Source organism: Alligator mississippiensis, chromosome 1 (genome assembly GCF_030867095.1).
Source record: "Alligator mississippiensis isolate rAllMis1 chromosome 1, rAllMis1, whole genome shotgun sequence".
NCBI lineage: Eukaryota > Metazoa > Chordata > Crocodylia > Alligatoridae > Alligator > Alligator mississippiensis.
This window is the reverse complement of record NC_081824.1, coordinates 87,596,036-87,610,807: the sequence shown is the minus strand read 5'-3', so window position 1 is coordinate 87,610,807 and position 14,772 is coordinate 87,596,036. Positions and strand designations below refer to the sequence as shown.

The 14,772-nt window shown below is 42.4% G+C and overlaps 1 protein-coding gene across 1 annotated transcript in view; it reads right to left on the bottom strand.

The window, feature by feature from the left end:
- Window positions 1-14,772, bottom strand: part of GRIK2 (glutamate ionotropic receptor kainate type subunit 2) — a 687,728-nt gene that overhangs the window by 459,950 nt on the left and 213,006 nt on the right. Inside the window, exon 4 of the mRNA XM_014611075.3 lies at window positions 12,217-12,474. Coding sequence (XP_014466561.1) covers window positions 12,217-12,474 — 258 coding nt within the window. The remainder of the gene's footprint in view (window positions 1-12,216; window positions 12,475-14,772) is intronic.

Here is a 14,772-nt window from a genome sequence, read left to right as displayed (position 1 = left end):
AACCAAGACTTTTCAGACATAAGGAAGTGATTCTCATCTCCCTGTCACCCAGTACAAGTTTATGTTTAAAAACAAAAAAAAACCCCACTTAATCATGGTGTCACTCAACACTAAATCATGGTGTGAACAACAACTCCAGTAAAGTCAAATGAGTTATACTAGTTTAAAATGCACATAAGCAATAGAGTCAGGTTTTCTAGAGCAGCAGTTGTCAACCAGGGGTACACGTACCCCTGGAGGTATTTGGGAGGGCCCCAGGAGGTACGTGTGGTGGGCAGGGATGGAGCACCGCCACCTCCCACCGCAAGAGCGGCACCCCTCTGCAGGCTGCGCAGATGCCACTCAGCTGGCTGGACATGGCGGGGGGAACTTCCCACCACTTCATGCCACTACTTTCCACCACCTTGCGCTGCTGCCGCTCCACTCCTTTTTTAGTAAGTGTATCCCAGCTCTGCATCCAGCTGCATGCCACCACCCCGCCACCCCTGCCTCCACTCCCCACTCTGGGCCCTGCTGCAGGCCACTCCCTTCCCTCCCCAGCTGCCAGAGGTATACTTACTAAAAATGACTGGCCACTGGGGGTACATTTACTAAAAAAGGTTGAAAACCCATGTTCTACAGCCTAGGGATGCACATTACAATTGCTTCAGTTGTCAGAAGTGCAATACTCAACTCCATATTTGTTTTCTGTTTCAGGCTTTTTATTTAAACTAAAAGCAGATTACTTTAGTTAAAACAGACTTTCTAAATACCCTAGATAACCCATTTTAAACTGTGGGAAACAGTCTGAGCCAACAAGACTCTCCTCCTCTCCTATCTAAAATACTTGTTTTCTGTGTGCCTAAAATCCCTCTTCCCATCTCCCCCAAAAAGCTTATAATGTTTATTTCCTTTAAAGAGACAGATTCCACTTAGGTTACACTTCCAATAAGTAATGAACCATATTAATCTTATTGATCTTTTAATTTTTAGTGGCAAATGCTTCCCCAGGTTCCTCAAGGTACTAAATTACCCTGCATAAAAATTTACTGCTGAAAATGCAAGTGGTTTTATTTTATTATTATCATAGAAACAAAACAGCGTTTTGCCCTTTTAGACAAAATAATATGAAATATCTAATATGACCTCACACATTTCCCAAGTAAAAAACCCTAATTAAAACTCAAATAATTAAAATTATCAACAAAATTATATGTCATATTATAGAAAAATCTAAAACAAGTCACACATTACAAGAGTCTAAAAAGCAACAGAAACTGTTTAATTTCTTAAGTCAATTCCTTTCCATCTTTTGTTTTGGCTACAGTTCAGAGATGCAACAGATTTTATGGTGCTTAAATTCATTCACCCAAGACCACAACAAATGCTAATTAGGAGATGAAAAAAAAAACAGATCCTGCTTATATCAACTTGATTTGCATAAACCATTAGTTGCCATTGCACTATGTAATTGAAAGGTGCCAGAAACTAATGGCTTATGCAAATCAGGAATCAAGACAGTTTCATATGCAATACCCACAAAGGGTTACGTTTGATTTCCTGCCTCAGAATGCTGGTTCCCATTAAGTTCTGTCTCTGATAGGCCAAATTTGTTTTCTCCAGTTTAGAGAAGATTAGCTCATATGGTTGAATTTTGAGACCTGAGTCACCCTATGAAACAATTAGAACTCCAGGGTGCTTATGATAATGCTTACCACTTTCCCCCTTCTTTCTTAAATCCAAATGGCTACAACAAATCTATCAGCCTGCAAGGGGATTAATTAAAATCAATAGATAAATTACCGATATGAAGGGAACATAAATTAAGAAAAAAAATAAAAATGTTTATGGTTCATATCCTGCCAGCCATTTTATGCTGTGCTCTTACTGAATTATATATAAGTTCCACTCTGATAAGTATGGTAAGATATGATTATCCAGGTTTTGAAACAAGTAGCAGAAAAGCTAAATAATTTTGGTGAGTTTTTATCAGTTCAACAGATGGGATACATCGAGGAACATCAAAGAAAGTCTACAGAGGAAACAGAAGGAAGCAGGGCTTATCTACAATCAAATAGAAGTCCAGTTAGACAAAGAAATACAGAGATACCCAATACTGTTTCTTCCTTCAGAGAGGATTTTCTCCTCCAAACTTTCCTACTGCTCATTCCATGCAACTCTGGCAACATAAAGGACTATTTAGAAACTGTGCTTCTCTGTAATAATGAAGCAAATCTTCACAAGTATTTTTGTATTTTTTCAGCCTACTAATTCTATCATTATGAAATGTGCACATATCTAAAGTGAATAACCAAGAATTGCTTTCCTTCATCCTACCATTACATGGGAGATGGCCAACTGGCAGTATACATTTCACAAGTGGTACACACAGTCTGTGTGTGTGGCATGCAGCGGACCAGGGAGGGATCCGGGAGCAGATAGGATAGAGAGTTAAAAGCAGACCAACGGATTACTCAGGGAGCAGAAAGCAGGAGAGCAGTTTGGGCAGGGAAAGAGGATCAGGGTGATACTCAGTGGAGGATGCTGGGCTAACCTTGTGCCAAAGCTGCCGAAAAGGATGGCCCCCACTCCATACTATCAATCAGCATCACTAAATACAGGTCTAACATTTGCATTCTAATACGCAAGATCTGATTAGTATAGAAAATCCCAGGGGTCCTCACTGGCCTGAAAAGTGGCAGTGTCCATTGCTAGCACTCATGCTAAACAGCTCTGCAACAACAGACCTGGTTGGTGGAGGGAAAAGGGTCCTCAGTTCCTTCTATTGATATAGGAACTTCATGGGCCATAACTAGCTTCACTGTCTTAATAGCCCTCTCCCCACCCATGGAAAAGAATGAACTTCCTCCTTCTAGGTTTTAACCACTGACTGAAATATTTTAAATGGCAGCTACAATTGTTGACATGTTATCTTCCAAAGAATACAGTCTTGGGAAGGGACAGGAATAATATGAGAGTAAATTTGTCTCCATGGTCTAGAAGCTATCTGATGTAGGTTAACTGAAACACAGTTGCCACTGTAGTCCTGGGCATGGGCTGGACCTTAGTGATTGAAGAGTTTCAATGTCAGGTGCAGAAAAAATGTATTCCTGCATTAAACCCATATCCACCATCTGAGGAAAGCATAAAATGGGAATAAATATGATTCATAAGTGGGTGCATCTACATGTGCTATTAATCTGTTTTAAGCTTACTGCTCAGTGAAACAAGGTGCAGTAAGCATTCCCCAGTACCGTGTCTACACATGCACCTGTTGGGAGCAAATTTGCTCCCAATAGGAGCAGTTCAGTGCAGGGCTACTCCTGCCCTGCTCTTCTCCCTTAGAGTGGCCAGGAGGAGCTCCAGGCTTCCCCAGGTACCAGCCCTAGGCTAGCAGGGGGCATCAGGGTCAGGCCTGGCTTCCAGGGGACAGGGGAGCTTTCCCAACTCCAAGGCAGCTGCCTTCCAGCCCCACACCCCAACTGCTAGATCAGGCCAGGGGCTGGGAAACAGTCCCCTGCCCCAGGCAGCTGCCTGCTTCCCAACTCTGCCCCAGTCAAAAGATCGGGATGCCGGGCTGGGAAACAGTCCCCTGCCCCAGGCTCTGTCCTCTGCTGATTGGCTTGAAGCACTGGGAAGTAGGCTGCCTGGGGCAGGGGACAGCTCCTCCACCCCCTGCTGCCTGGAAGCAATTTGCTTTCTGTCAGCTGTCTACATATGTGCTATTGCAGTTACTAACCAACTATGCATAGGACTAATTTACTGTTCAGTAGATACTGCGCATGTACAGATGGTGATGCTTTACTATGCAGTAGATTAGTCCACTGCTCAGTAAAGTATCTTGTGTAGACATGCCCAGTAAGGATTTTTCAGAAGGGGATTGAAAGTGGCAAAACCTTAAGAATCACTCTGTCTTTATGGCCTTTTATTTGTATTTGTATAGGGAGGATATACAAATGTCGCTGTATTAGCCATCTAGCTGTCCCTCCTGATAGATATTTGTATAACCTCTTTAAAAGTCCAGTGATGGGGATTCTACCACCTCCCAACACAACCTGTTCCAGTGCTCAATTCATCTTGTAATTCAAAAGTTTTTTGGAAAATCTAACCTATATCTACTTTGGTCCGGACAAATATGTTATTTGTGCTACACTTGGTAAGCAGATAGAACAATTCACCAGTCTCTTTCAGGACCAATCTTTATCTACTTAAAGTTTGTGCTTGTCCTCACTCCCTATTGTCTTCTCTAGCTTAAAAGAAAAATTCTTCCAATATTTCCAGGCAGGTCACCAGACTGAAAAAGAATATGGGGCGGGGGGGGGAGGGGGGAGAATGTTTTTTCTTTGTTTGTTTTTTGTTTTGCCTTTATCTGCAGCTCACAATCTTCTTCCCAGAACTGTATGAACATACACTAGAAGCATAAAATCAGGATTGGAAGGGACCTGAGAAGGTCATTTAGTCTAATCTCCTACTCATGGCAGAATCATCCCTGTCTAAATCATCTCAGTCAAGAGTTTGTCCAACTCCCTCTTAAAAATTTCCAAGGATGAAGATTCACATCTCTGAGAAGTCTCTACTGCTGCATCACCTACATAGTGAAGAAGTTCTTCCTAACAGCCAACCTAAATTTTCCTACCTGCAATTTAAGACCTTTGTTCCTTATCCTGTTCCCTGTAGCCACAGAGAATAGTGTATGTCCTTCCTCCTTATAACCATCCTTCAGTTATTGGAAGACTGCTATCAGTCTTCTCTTCCCCAGAATAAATAATCTAGTTCTCTCAGCTTTTTCTCATGTCATGTTTCCTAGACCTCTTATCATTTTGTTGCTCTCTACTAAATTCTAATTTGTCCACATCATTCTTGAAATGTAGTGCCCAGTGCTGAATAAAGCAAGAGAATCACTTACCTTTACATGCAAGTGACACTCCTATTAATACAGCCAAGTATGTTATTAGCCACTTTTGAAACAAGAGCACAATGTTGTCTCACATTCAGCTTATAGCCCACTGTAAACCCCAGGTCCCTTTCTGCAGTACTGACAATCAGTTCTCCAGTCAATATTTGTTCATGCAATTGTTCTGTTCCAATTTTTGTTCATGCAATTGTTTTGTGCTCCTTGCTACTGTGCAGCAGTGTCTGAAAAAAACATGTGCTGATGGTACAGTGCAGTAACAAGTATGCAAGTACAAAATGACTGCACAGTAACAACTGCATAGTCCACTGCTCATGTAGATGTGACCACTGCATGCAGACTCCAAGATGAACATGAGCCGGCAGTGTGACGAAGCCATCAGAAAAGCCAATGGCACTTTATCGTGCATCAGCAGATGCATGACGAATAGGTCCAGGGAGGTGATACTTCCCCTCTATAGGGCGCTGGTCAGACCACAGTTGGAATCCTGTGTGCAATTCTGGGCGCCACAAGGCCAGAGGCAGAGTGGTGGCAGCACAGGGCATTTGGTGGTGCTGCTCCATTCCCCGCCTCCCCGCCAATATTCTTGATGGGCAATTGTGTGTGTGTGTGTTTTGCATCTGATGAAGTGAATTCTTGCTCATGAAAGCTCATCCATCTCTGATTCAGTTAGCCTCTGTGGCTCCAAAGAGTGACCCATTTCAAGTTCTACTTTCTCAGTGGGAGTCTTATGCACTTCTACCATAGCAAGATTGAACTTGATCCAGCTTGTTCAGAAAGAAAACATCACATGAACCAGTACCTGTCACCTATAACTGAGACTATTTAATGAACAAACATCCTGAATGCTGCATCAAAAATGAGACCCTATTTTGGGGGGGGTTTAATAGATCTTCATTTCCCCAGTGTACACAGACTCATGGTTTTATTTGGAGATGAATCCTTTAAAATATCCAGATATCTGTTACAGTATAAATCAGTATATGCTTTCAAACTACCCTTCACTTTTCCCCTTTAAATACAAATCCACATTGCGAGCAATAATTAAATACTTACAGAAATAATGATTATACAAAGTAAATACATCTTTTTTAAATGATCATTTTAAAGAAGGAAAAAAAGAATACCACATAACTTCTGGAGCATATTGTTACCATTCCTATGAAAAAGTGTCCAGTTTGGAAATATTCATTTGGAAAGAGAAATTCTATTATCAAGGAACTATATCATGAATCTGAGCAGCTAATATTGCCATCAATCCTAAATAGCTCTTAGAGTGAGAGGAGAAGGGATAGCAGTAGAGAAGAAAATATTCACTGATCATATATTTAGGTTCTCTATGGCCCTGGTTAGAAAGTCTCTTTCTAGTCTCTTTCTATGACCAGGTTACGAAACCCCTGGACACAGGAGGAGGGGTGGACGTTGCATACTTAGACTTCAGGAAGACCTTCGATACGGTATCCCACTCCATACTGGTGAACAAGTTAAGAGGCTGTGATGTGGATGACTGCACGGTCCAGTGGGTGGCAAATTGGCTAGAGGGTCGCACCCAAAGAGTCGTGGTAGATGGGTCGGTCTCGACCTGGAAGGGTGTGGGCAGTGGGGTCCCGCAGGGCTCGGTCCTTGGACCGATACTCTTTAATGTCTTCATCAGCGACTTGGACGAGGGAGTCAAATGTACTCTGTCCAAGTTTGCAGATGACACAAAGCTATGGGGAGAAGTGGACACGCCGGAGGGCAGGGAACAGCTGCAAGCAGACCTGGATAGGTTGGACAAGTGGGCAGAAAACAACAGAATGCAGTTCAACAAGGAGAAATGCAAAGTGCTGCACCTAGGGAGGAAAAATGTCCAGCACACCTACAGCCTAGGGAATGACCTGCTGGGTGGCACAGAGGTGGAAAGGGATCTTGGAGTCCTAGTGGACTCCAAGATGAACATGAGCCGGCAGTGTGACGAAGCCATCAGAAAAGCCAATGGCACTTTATTGTGCATCAGCAGATGCATGACGAATAGGTCCAAGGAGGTGATACTTCCCCTCTATCGGGCGCTGGTCAGACCGCAGTTGGAGTACTGCGTGCAATTCTGGGCGCCACACTTCAAGAAGGATGCGGATAACCTGGAGAGGGTCCAGAGAAGGGCAACTCGTATGGTTAAGGGCTTGCAGACCAAGCCCTATGAGGAGAGACTAGAGAAACTGGACCTTTTCAGCCTCCGCAAGAGAAGGTTGAGAGGCGACCTTGTGGCTGCCTTTAAGTTCATCACGGGGGCACAGAAAGGAATTGGTGAGGATTTATTCACCAAGGCGCCCCCGGGGGTTACAAGAAACAATGGCCACAAGCTAGCAGAGAGCAGATTTAGATTGGACATTAGGAAGAACTTCTTCACAGTTCGAGTGGCCAAGGTCTGGAACGGGCTCCCAAGGGAGGTGGTGCTCTCCCCTACCCTGGGGGTCTTCAAGAGGAGGTTAGATGAGTATCTAGCTGGGGTCATCTAGACCCAGCACTCTTTCCTGCTTATGCAGGGGGTCGGACTTGATGATCTATTGAGGTCCCTTCCGACCCTAACATCTATGAATCTATGAATCTATGAAAGCCAAGATGTGTATACAAAAATAAACAATTTTTGCTTTATTTATTGTTCCCATTCATTTCAGTGGCTTTAAAATTAAGCCTCTGGGATCTCTATTAGATTCAGTCTTTCAGCATTAGATGAAACTCTTTTGGTTTCAGCCCAAGCCTTCAACCATGGAATTTTTCACATAAGACGTATCCATGAGGGGCCTGGACCCCTCTCAGACCAGAGTAACTGTCTTCTTCAAAAAGCGTTTTTTAAATCTGTTTGCAGGCCAGCAGTAACAAGATTTAAAGTCTAGGTTTTTTAAGATTGACAGTTTCTCACAGCTAAGAGTTGCTCCCACATGTACTTCAAAGGCAGGCAATGCTGTGGACTTCCCAGCAGCGTGTCCTGCCTTTGAAGCATTTGAAGTATCCGAGGGAGCTGCTCTCAACAAAGAGATACTGGCAGTTTTTAAGAAGTAGACTTTAAATTTATTTACAGACAAGACCATGAAAAGATTGAAAGTTTACTTTTTAAAATAGTGTTGCCCTCCCTCCAACCCCCGTCTGGAGAGACCATCTTTCAAGATGCTTCAGCTGGGATTGCAAATTCTCAGCTGGCGCTGGCAGTTTTAAAAGGTGAAAATTCAAGGAGACTTTAGAAATTGATGAATATTTTATATAAATTAATAAGGATCCAAAAAAAGAATGCTATACCAACTTTACAAATGTACAGCAATGAGTTTCTTGTTCATGGTTATTTCTGAGGAGAACTAACCAACAACAAAAGGCATTTGCATTATATTAACTGTTATCTTTATATGCACACACTTTTGCAGCTGTGTAAGCAACATGCTACTATGTTTATATGGACAGTATACAGCAAGTTCAAGAGATACCCCTTCAACCTAAAATCTCCAGTCTACATGATCACTATGCAATTTTTTTTAGACTGGTATCAAAAATTTAAGAAAGCAAAATGAACAAACAAACCCCCATCTCGTCCTCCCCTTCTCCCCTCCACCCAGGTACCCCACATCTCTCATCAAGAAAAAGATACATTGAAACAAACTTTTCATGTCTGGATAGATTATTTAACATGAGTATCAATTTGAAAAAATAAGTTTTGAGAATGCAAAAAATGGAAATTTTTAAAGGAAGAAATTCATTCTCCCATTAGAAATTAATTTACTGTATATTAAACAAATTGTAAACCAATAAAAATTAAATTAAATATTTCAGAATTATTCAAATAAAACATTTCCAATTACTTGAAATAAATCACTAATTCATTTTCATTTTTACTACATTTTAAAAAATTTTGTGACCTTTGTCCCTATCTGGACAGGAACGTTTTGAAATTAAAAAAAATTGTGGAACAGGAACATCATTCCATACCCATCTCTATAGATTATACTGCTAAGCTTGAAGATAAGTTTGATCATCTTTTGTTTATGAAACATTACTCCTGATAAATGACTAGGCTGAATTCCTAGTAAATAATATATGCCAGCAAACAATTATTCTTTATTTGTATCTAAGCACTGCTAATTCTGTTCATAGCTAGGCTATTCCTATAGTTGTTATCACTCAAGCTCACCTCCACATCATTTTTATGCTACACTTCTTGGTTTGTCTTATCATCTGAAGACATATGTAGAAACTATATATTTGTACTGTTGCAAGGACACTAGGCCTCCATTGGGATTGCGTCCACCTCTTAATGCAATACTGATCATTGATACATTTCCTCCTTTTTAAAATGTTAGCTTTCATCTGTCTTTGGACTTGTAAGTTTCAGCTAGAGGCCAAGTTACACAAAAACATTTTCCATAAATCCCTGGCCCATTTAACTAAGATATAATCTTGAGGTTCATTTTGCTCAAAGAGCTTGACGCATAGTGGCCATTCAGCAAAACTGGGATGGAGTCAGCATCCATGAAGCTTCCTTACTAAATTTGTTCCAGTTGGCTTCCCTGCCTCTTTCCCAACAGTCATCTCTTTCTCTCATCAAGTCCTTGTTTTGACCTTGCACTTGGTAGAAGAGACGTCAAATAAGAAGGAAGTGTTCAGGGCTTATTTGAAGCATGATGGTCCTTGACAGGGCAGAACAGATGTGGAGGGGCAGAATGATATGGAATATCAGGAATCCCCCCTGGAAGTTAAATGTTTAATTTTATCAAATTTTAGTCTACAGAGGAAGTCTTCAAGGTTAATTTGCTTTCAACTCATAAGAGCCAAATTGCAGAATTAATTTTGCAAATCCCTTCGCAAATCTTAGACTGCAGGTTTCAACAGTCCTATGCAGAAGTGAAAATAGATGAAAGCAAGAACCTTTTTGGCTTGTTTCCCATCTAGCTAACGCCAGGGGGCAAGGCCAAAAATCAACTGGTACACACTTGCAAGGCATGCCATCACCCCTTTCCCATTGCCTTCTATTTTTAGGATCCCTACCTTTTCTCTTTCTTTCTTTCTTTTAATTAAAAAAAAAAAACCAACTGTGGCAGGGCATGTTTGTGCCTGCCATTTTAAGGGCCTGAAGACAGCAACCAGGAGATGCCTGATGAGGGCAGCCATTTTGGATTCAGGGCTGCCCATATAAACAGGGAATTTTGCTGCTGGAAGGCCAGGCAACAACATTGCCTGGCTGCAGGTATCATCTGGAGGTAAGGGCAGGAGCTGTAGGGGATGGTCAGGAGGCTGCTGGTCCTGGGCATGACCTAAAACTGCACCCTGCCGGGAGTGGGTGGCCTGGTGGGGCCCTCAGTGGTGCGGGAGCCCCCAGGAAATGCCAGGCCAGTTACCACTCCATTGAGGTGCCTTAACCCCAGCTCCCACAACCGGGTGGATTACCCCCTTGTAGGATCTGGAAGGTGGACCCCAGTGAGAGAGTGGACTCAAACCTGTCTTGACATCCCCTGACTGGTCTATGCTGGGGCCAGGACCGGAAGGGTCAAAGGGTCAGGGGCCCACCATGAGGGACACCTAGAGCTGAAGCCCTGGGGTTCTGACTGGCCTGGAGGTGAGCCAGGGCCGATAGAGCCAAAGGTCCCAGGGGGACCACAACCATAAGGGGGAAGCAGCTCAGGGAGCTATGCAGCCTGGAATGAAGGCGGCATAGGCCGCCTGAATGGAGGGATCCAGGTGGGGTTTAAATAGCACACAGGAGGAGGGGTGGATGTCATATACTTAGACTTCAGGAAGGCCTTCGATACGGTATCCCACCCCATACTGGTGAACAAGTTAAGAGGCTGTGATGTGGATGACTGCACGGTCCAGTGGGTGGCAAATTGGCTAGAGGGTCGCACCCAAAGAGTTGTGGTAGATGGGTCGGTCTCGACCTGGAAGGGTGTGGGCAGTGGGGTCCCGCAGGGCTCGGTCCTTGGACCGAAACTCTTTAATGTCTTCATCAGCGACTTGGACGAGGGATTCAAATGTACTCTGTCCAAGTTTGCAGACGACACAAAGCTATGGGGAGAAGTGGACATGCCGGAGGGCAGGGAACAGCTGCAGGCAGACCTGGATAGGTTGCACAAGTGGGCAGAAAACAACAGGATGCAGTTCAACAAGGAGAAATGCAAAGTGCTGCACCTAGGGAGGAAAAATGTCCAGCACACCTACAGCCTAGGGAATGACCTGCTGGGTGGCACAGAGGTGGAAAGGGATCTTGGAGTCCTAGTGGACTCCAAGATGAACATGAGCCGGCAGTGTGACGAAGCCATCAGAAAAGCCAATGGCACTTTATTGTGCATCAGCAGATGCATGACGAATAGGTCCAGGAAGGTGATACTTCCCCTCTATAGGGCGTTGGTCAGACCGCAGTTGGAGTACTGCGTGCAATTCTGGGCGCCACACTTCAAGAAGGATGCGGATAACCTGGAGAGGGTCCAGAGAAGGGCAACTCGTATGGTCAAGGGCCTGCAGACCAAGCCCTATGAGGAGAGACTAGAGAAACTGGACCTTTTCAGCCTCCGCAAGAGAAGGTTGAGAGGCGACCTTGTGGCTGCCTTTAAGTTCATCACGGGGGCACAGAAAGGAATTGGTGAGGATTTATTCACCAAGGCGCCCCCGGGGGTTACAAGAAACAATGGCCACAAGCTAGCAGAGAGCAGATTCAGATTGGACATTAGGAAGAACTTCTTCACAGTTCGAGTGGCCAAGGTCTGGAACGGGCTCCCAAGGGAGGTGGTGCTCTCCCCTACCCTGGGGGTCTTCAAGAGGAGGTTAGACGAGTATCTAGCTGGGGTCATCTAGACCCAGCATTCTTTCCTGCTTATGCAGGGGGTCGGACTTGATGATCTATTGAGGTCCCTTCCGACCCTAACATCTATGAATCTATGAATCTAGCAGGATTCTGGGGCCCAGTATGGGGCTGGTGATATCGACAACAGCTGGATGCCATCTGTGAGGCTTGGGCTGCGGTGTATGGGAGGAATGCAGCTGCAGATAGCGCCCCCTGGCATCGGGGCAAGAAATGGGCAGCTTCCTGCTTAATTAACATCAATTAATTAACTAACAACAAGTCATGGCAGGCAGTTAGCTCAGAAACAGGTGGGCAGGCCACAGGAAAATCGGCCCCAAAAAGTTCCCCTGTTACACCAACCATATGTAACAATTGCATTTTATGCAGCATTTTACTGATAGATTTACCCATCTTTCAGTTATGAGTAGTGATGATCATTTAAACTAAAAGTTTAGAATAATTAGAAAACACGTATGTACATGCACACACAAATACAAGTGTACGTAATCCAGTTGATTCAACTTACCAGTGCTGTCATCATACACAACAGTGACGGTTTTCCACTTGAAAAACTGCACCAGGTCAAGGATAGCGCGACTGAGTGAAGAGAAATCTGGGTAGAGACTAACATAGAAGGAGTCTTTGTTGTCTGACACCTGATGTTTCCAGCGAGTCTGTATATGTGGTACACCAAGCGCATTGCAGATGGATTGCACAGCATTTGCTGAGGAGCTATGGGAAGGTCCAAAGATGGCTGCCACCCCAAGGGACAGCTGATCACAGGCTGAAGAGGAGACAGAATTCTGTCAATGATGAGAGGAGAGAAGGCAATGTGCCAGAAGGTATTGTACTATTCACATTAATTAAAAGGAACTCCATGAAATTTAATTTAAAAAAGGAAAAAGAAAAACAAGTAAATTCAAACACATACAAACAACTTTCCTGAAGGAGTTCCTGTCCTAGTCAGGTCTAACACTTGGCTTTAAGACTTTCACTTTAAATTAATAATTGTTGTAAAATAAATCTTTCAGTTTCCACTGCAAATTAACATAGCATATAAGTACATTTAGTAAAAGCTCCCATTAATGCATACAAGTTACAAAGACTCTGTTCCAATACCTCTGTTTGCAAATCTCAGTGAAAAAAATCTTGACTCTGGAGACTGAACATATGGGACTGAACCCTTAACCAGAATGTTTTCTATGTGAATTTCTTCCCTGATCCATCCACTCTATTTACATTAAGAACCAAAGAACTCAAACTTTCCACAGGCTTAAATGGATTTCATCCCAGCAGAACAATGTAACATTAAGTGCAGATGGTGGCTTATGATGATCTCAACATTTGGTTTTATAAACTCCAAAAGGATAACTTGACTGGCAGAATACAGGGGTTAAATGTTTTCCACAAGAGGAGATTATATTTTGAACTTTAAAAAATGAAGTCAATATGCACTGTTACACACATATTGGCAAAGTATTTAAAAATATCCCCTGCATGGCCATGCATCAAAATGTCACAAGTTAAATTTTGAGGGGTTTTCCCCTCCCTCCCTCTTATAAATTCATATTATAAAGTTAGAGAGCTTTCTCTGAGCATCTGTCAGACTCATATATATATACATATATATATCTATATATCTATATATCTATCTCTATATCTATAAATAAATAAAATACACATACACACATATATATGGTGGAAAGAGTGCCATAATGATATCTATCTCTCTCTATATATAGCTATGTATATAGCTATATGCAGATATCGTTATGGCACTCTTTCCACCAATTCAGAATCAAAGATTCCCTAGAGAAGTTTATCTTGCTTAAAATGTGACATTATGACTATTAGCTATCTCCTACTGAGTTTGAGAATCATGCAGGAATGTACCTGTATTCATACAGAGCACCAGTAACTAAAATCTGGGGTTCTCAAAGGCATATGATACCACCTGTATGTGTCTCTGTGACACATCAAAGCCTAAGCAACTATATTTTAATAAAAACATTTATGCAAATATTGCCCTTTCTGAGTGTAATCCTTAAGCTTTATGCAAATGTCAGTAGATGGGATCTCTAACAACAATGATAACTACCAGATGGTTTTTCATTGGGCTTCCCTCCCCACCCCTCTCCAACTCTTCCCCTCCCCAACTTCTGCTATTTGAAAATATGATGATTTCACACATGATTTTATATAGCACTATTCTATAAGAGGCAGTACCATTTTTCCCCCTAAAATATTAAGGGAAATTACTCTTTATTCAAAAAACAGTTGGGAAAGTTGTGATCTTGTCATGAGGTTGTTCTTTTGTGTGGTATCTTTAAAAACTCATTACTCACTCATCTGTATTCAACTCCAGGAGTACATGGGAGGAGGAGGTCTAAACAGACTGTATTTTCTACGCAGTGCCTGCCTGCTCAGTAATGGACATAATCATGAACCCCATTAGCTAAGCAAATGCCTTAACCTAGTTGTTAAAACCGTATTTTGTAGCTGCAATAGTAAATGCACCATTTTATGTTAACCTTTAGTCTTTGATTCCTGACCAAAAAATCCTTTCAGCACAAAAACAATTGTCAAATGCGTGAAAATACTTTGAATTCATGGAGCCATGAACTATAAGAGATTACACACAGATTTTGATATAGTATAATTAGCTACAACTGAAAGGGGCAGCATCTCATCTTCAGCTACATATGGGAGACATGGATATACCCCAAAACATCTAGTCATTACTCATATGCAGTTATTTTAATGCTCACAAAGCTCTTTTGTCTAATGAATTGCAGAGTAAGAATAACAGAGGTAGAATATACATTTAGGCTTAGCTTGATTTAAAGAAACAAACTTGTAGTGCTGTAGAAAAATAAATAAGAGTAGGGAAAATTAAATTTCCATCCTTGTACTGTCTTTGTTCCCTAAGGAGATGGAGAAAAAAAATGTATTCTGCTATCCAGCCCCAAGTATATTGCACCAAACAGTGCACAATGGACAGATTCCACCCTGCTACTAAACCATTCTCTGAGGACTGGGAAGGAGCGGTACCCAGAGGAGCCATCTAATGTGGCTCTGTTCA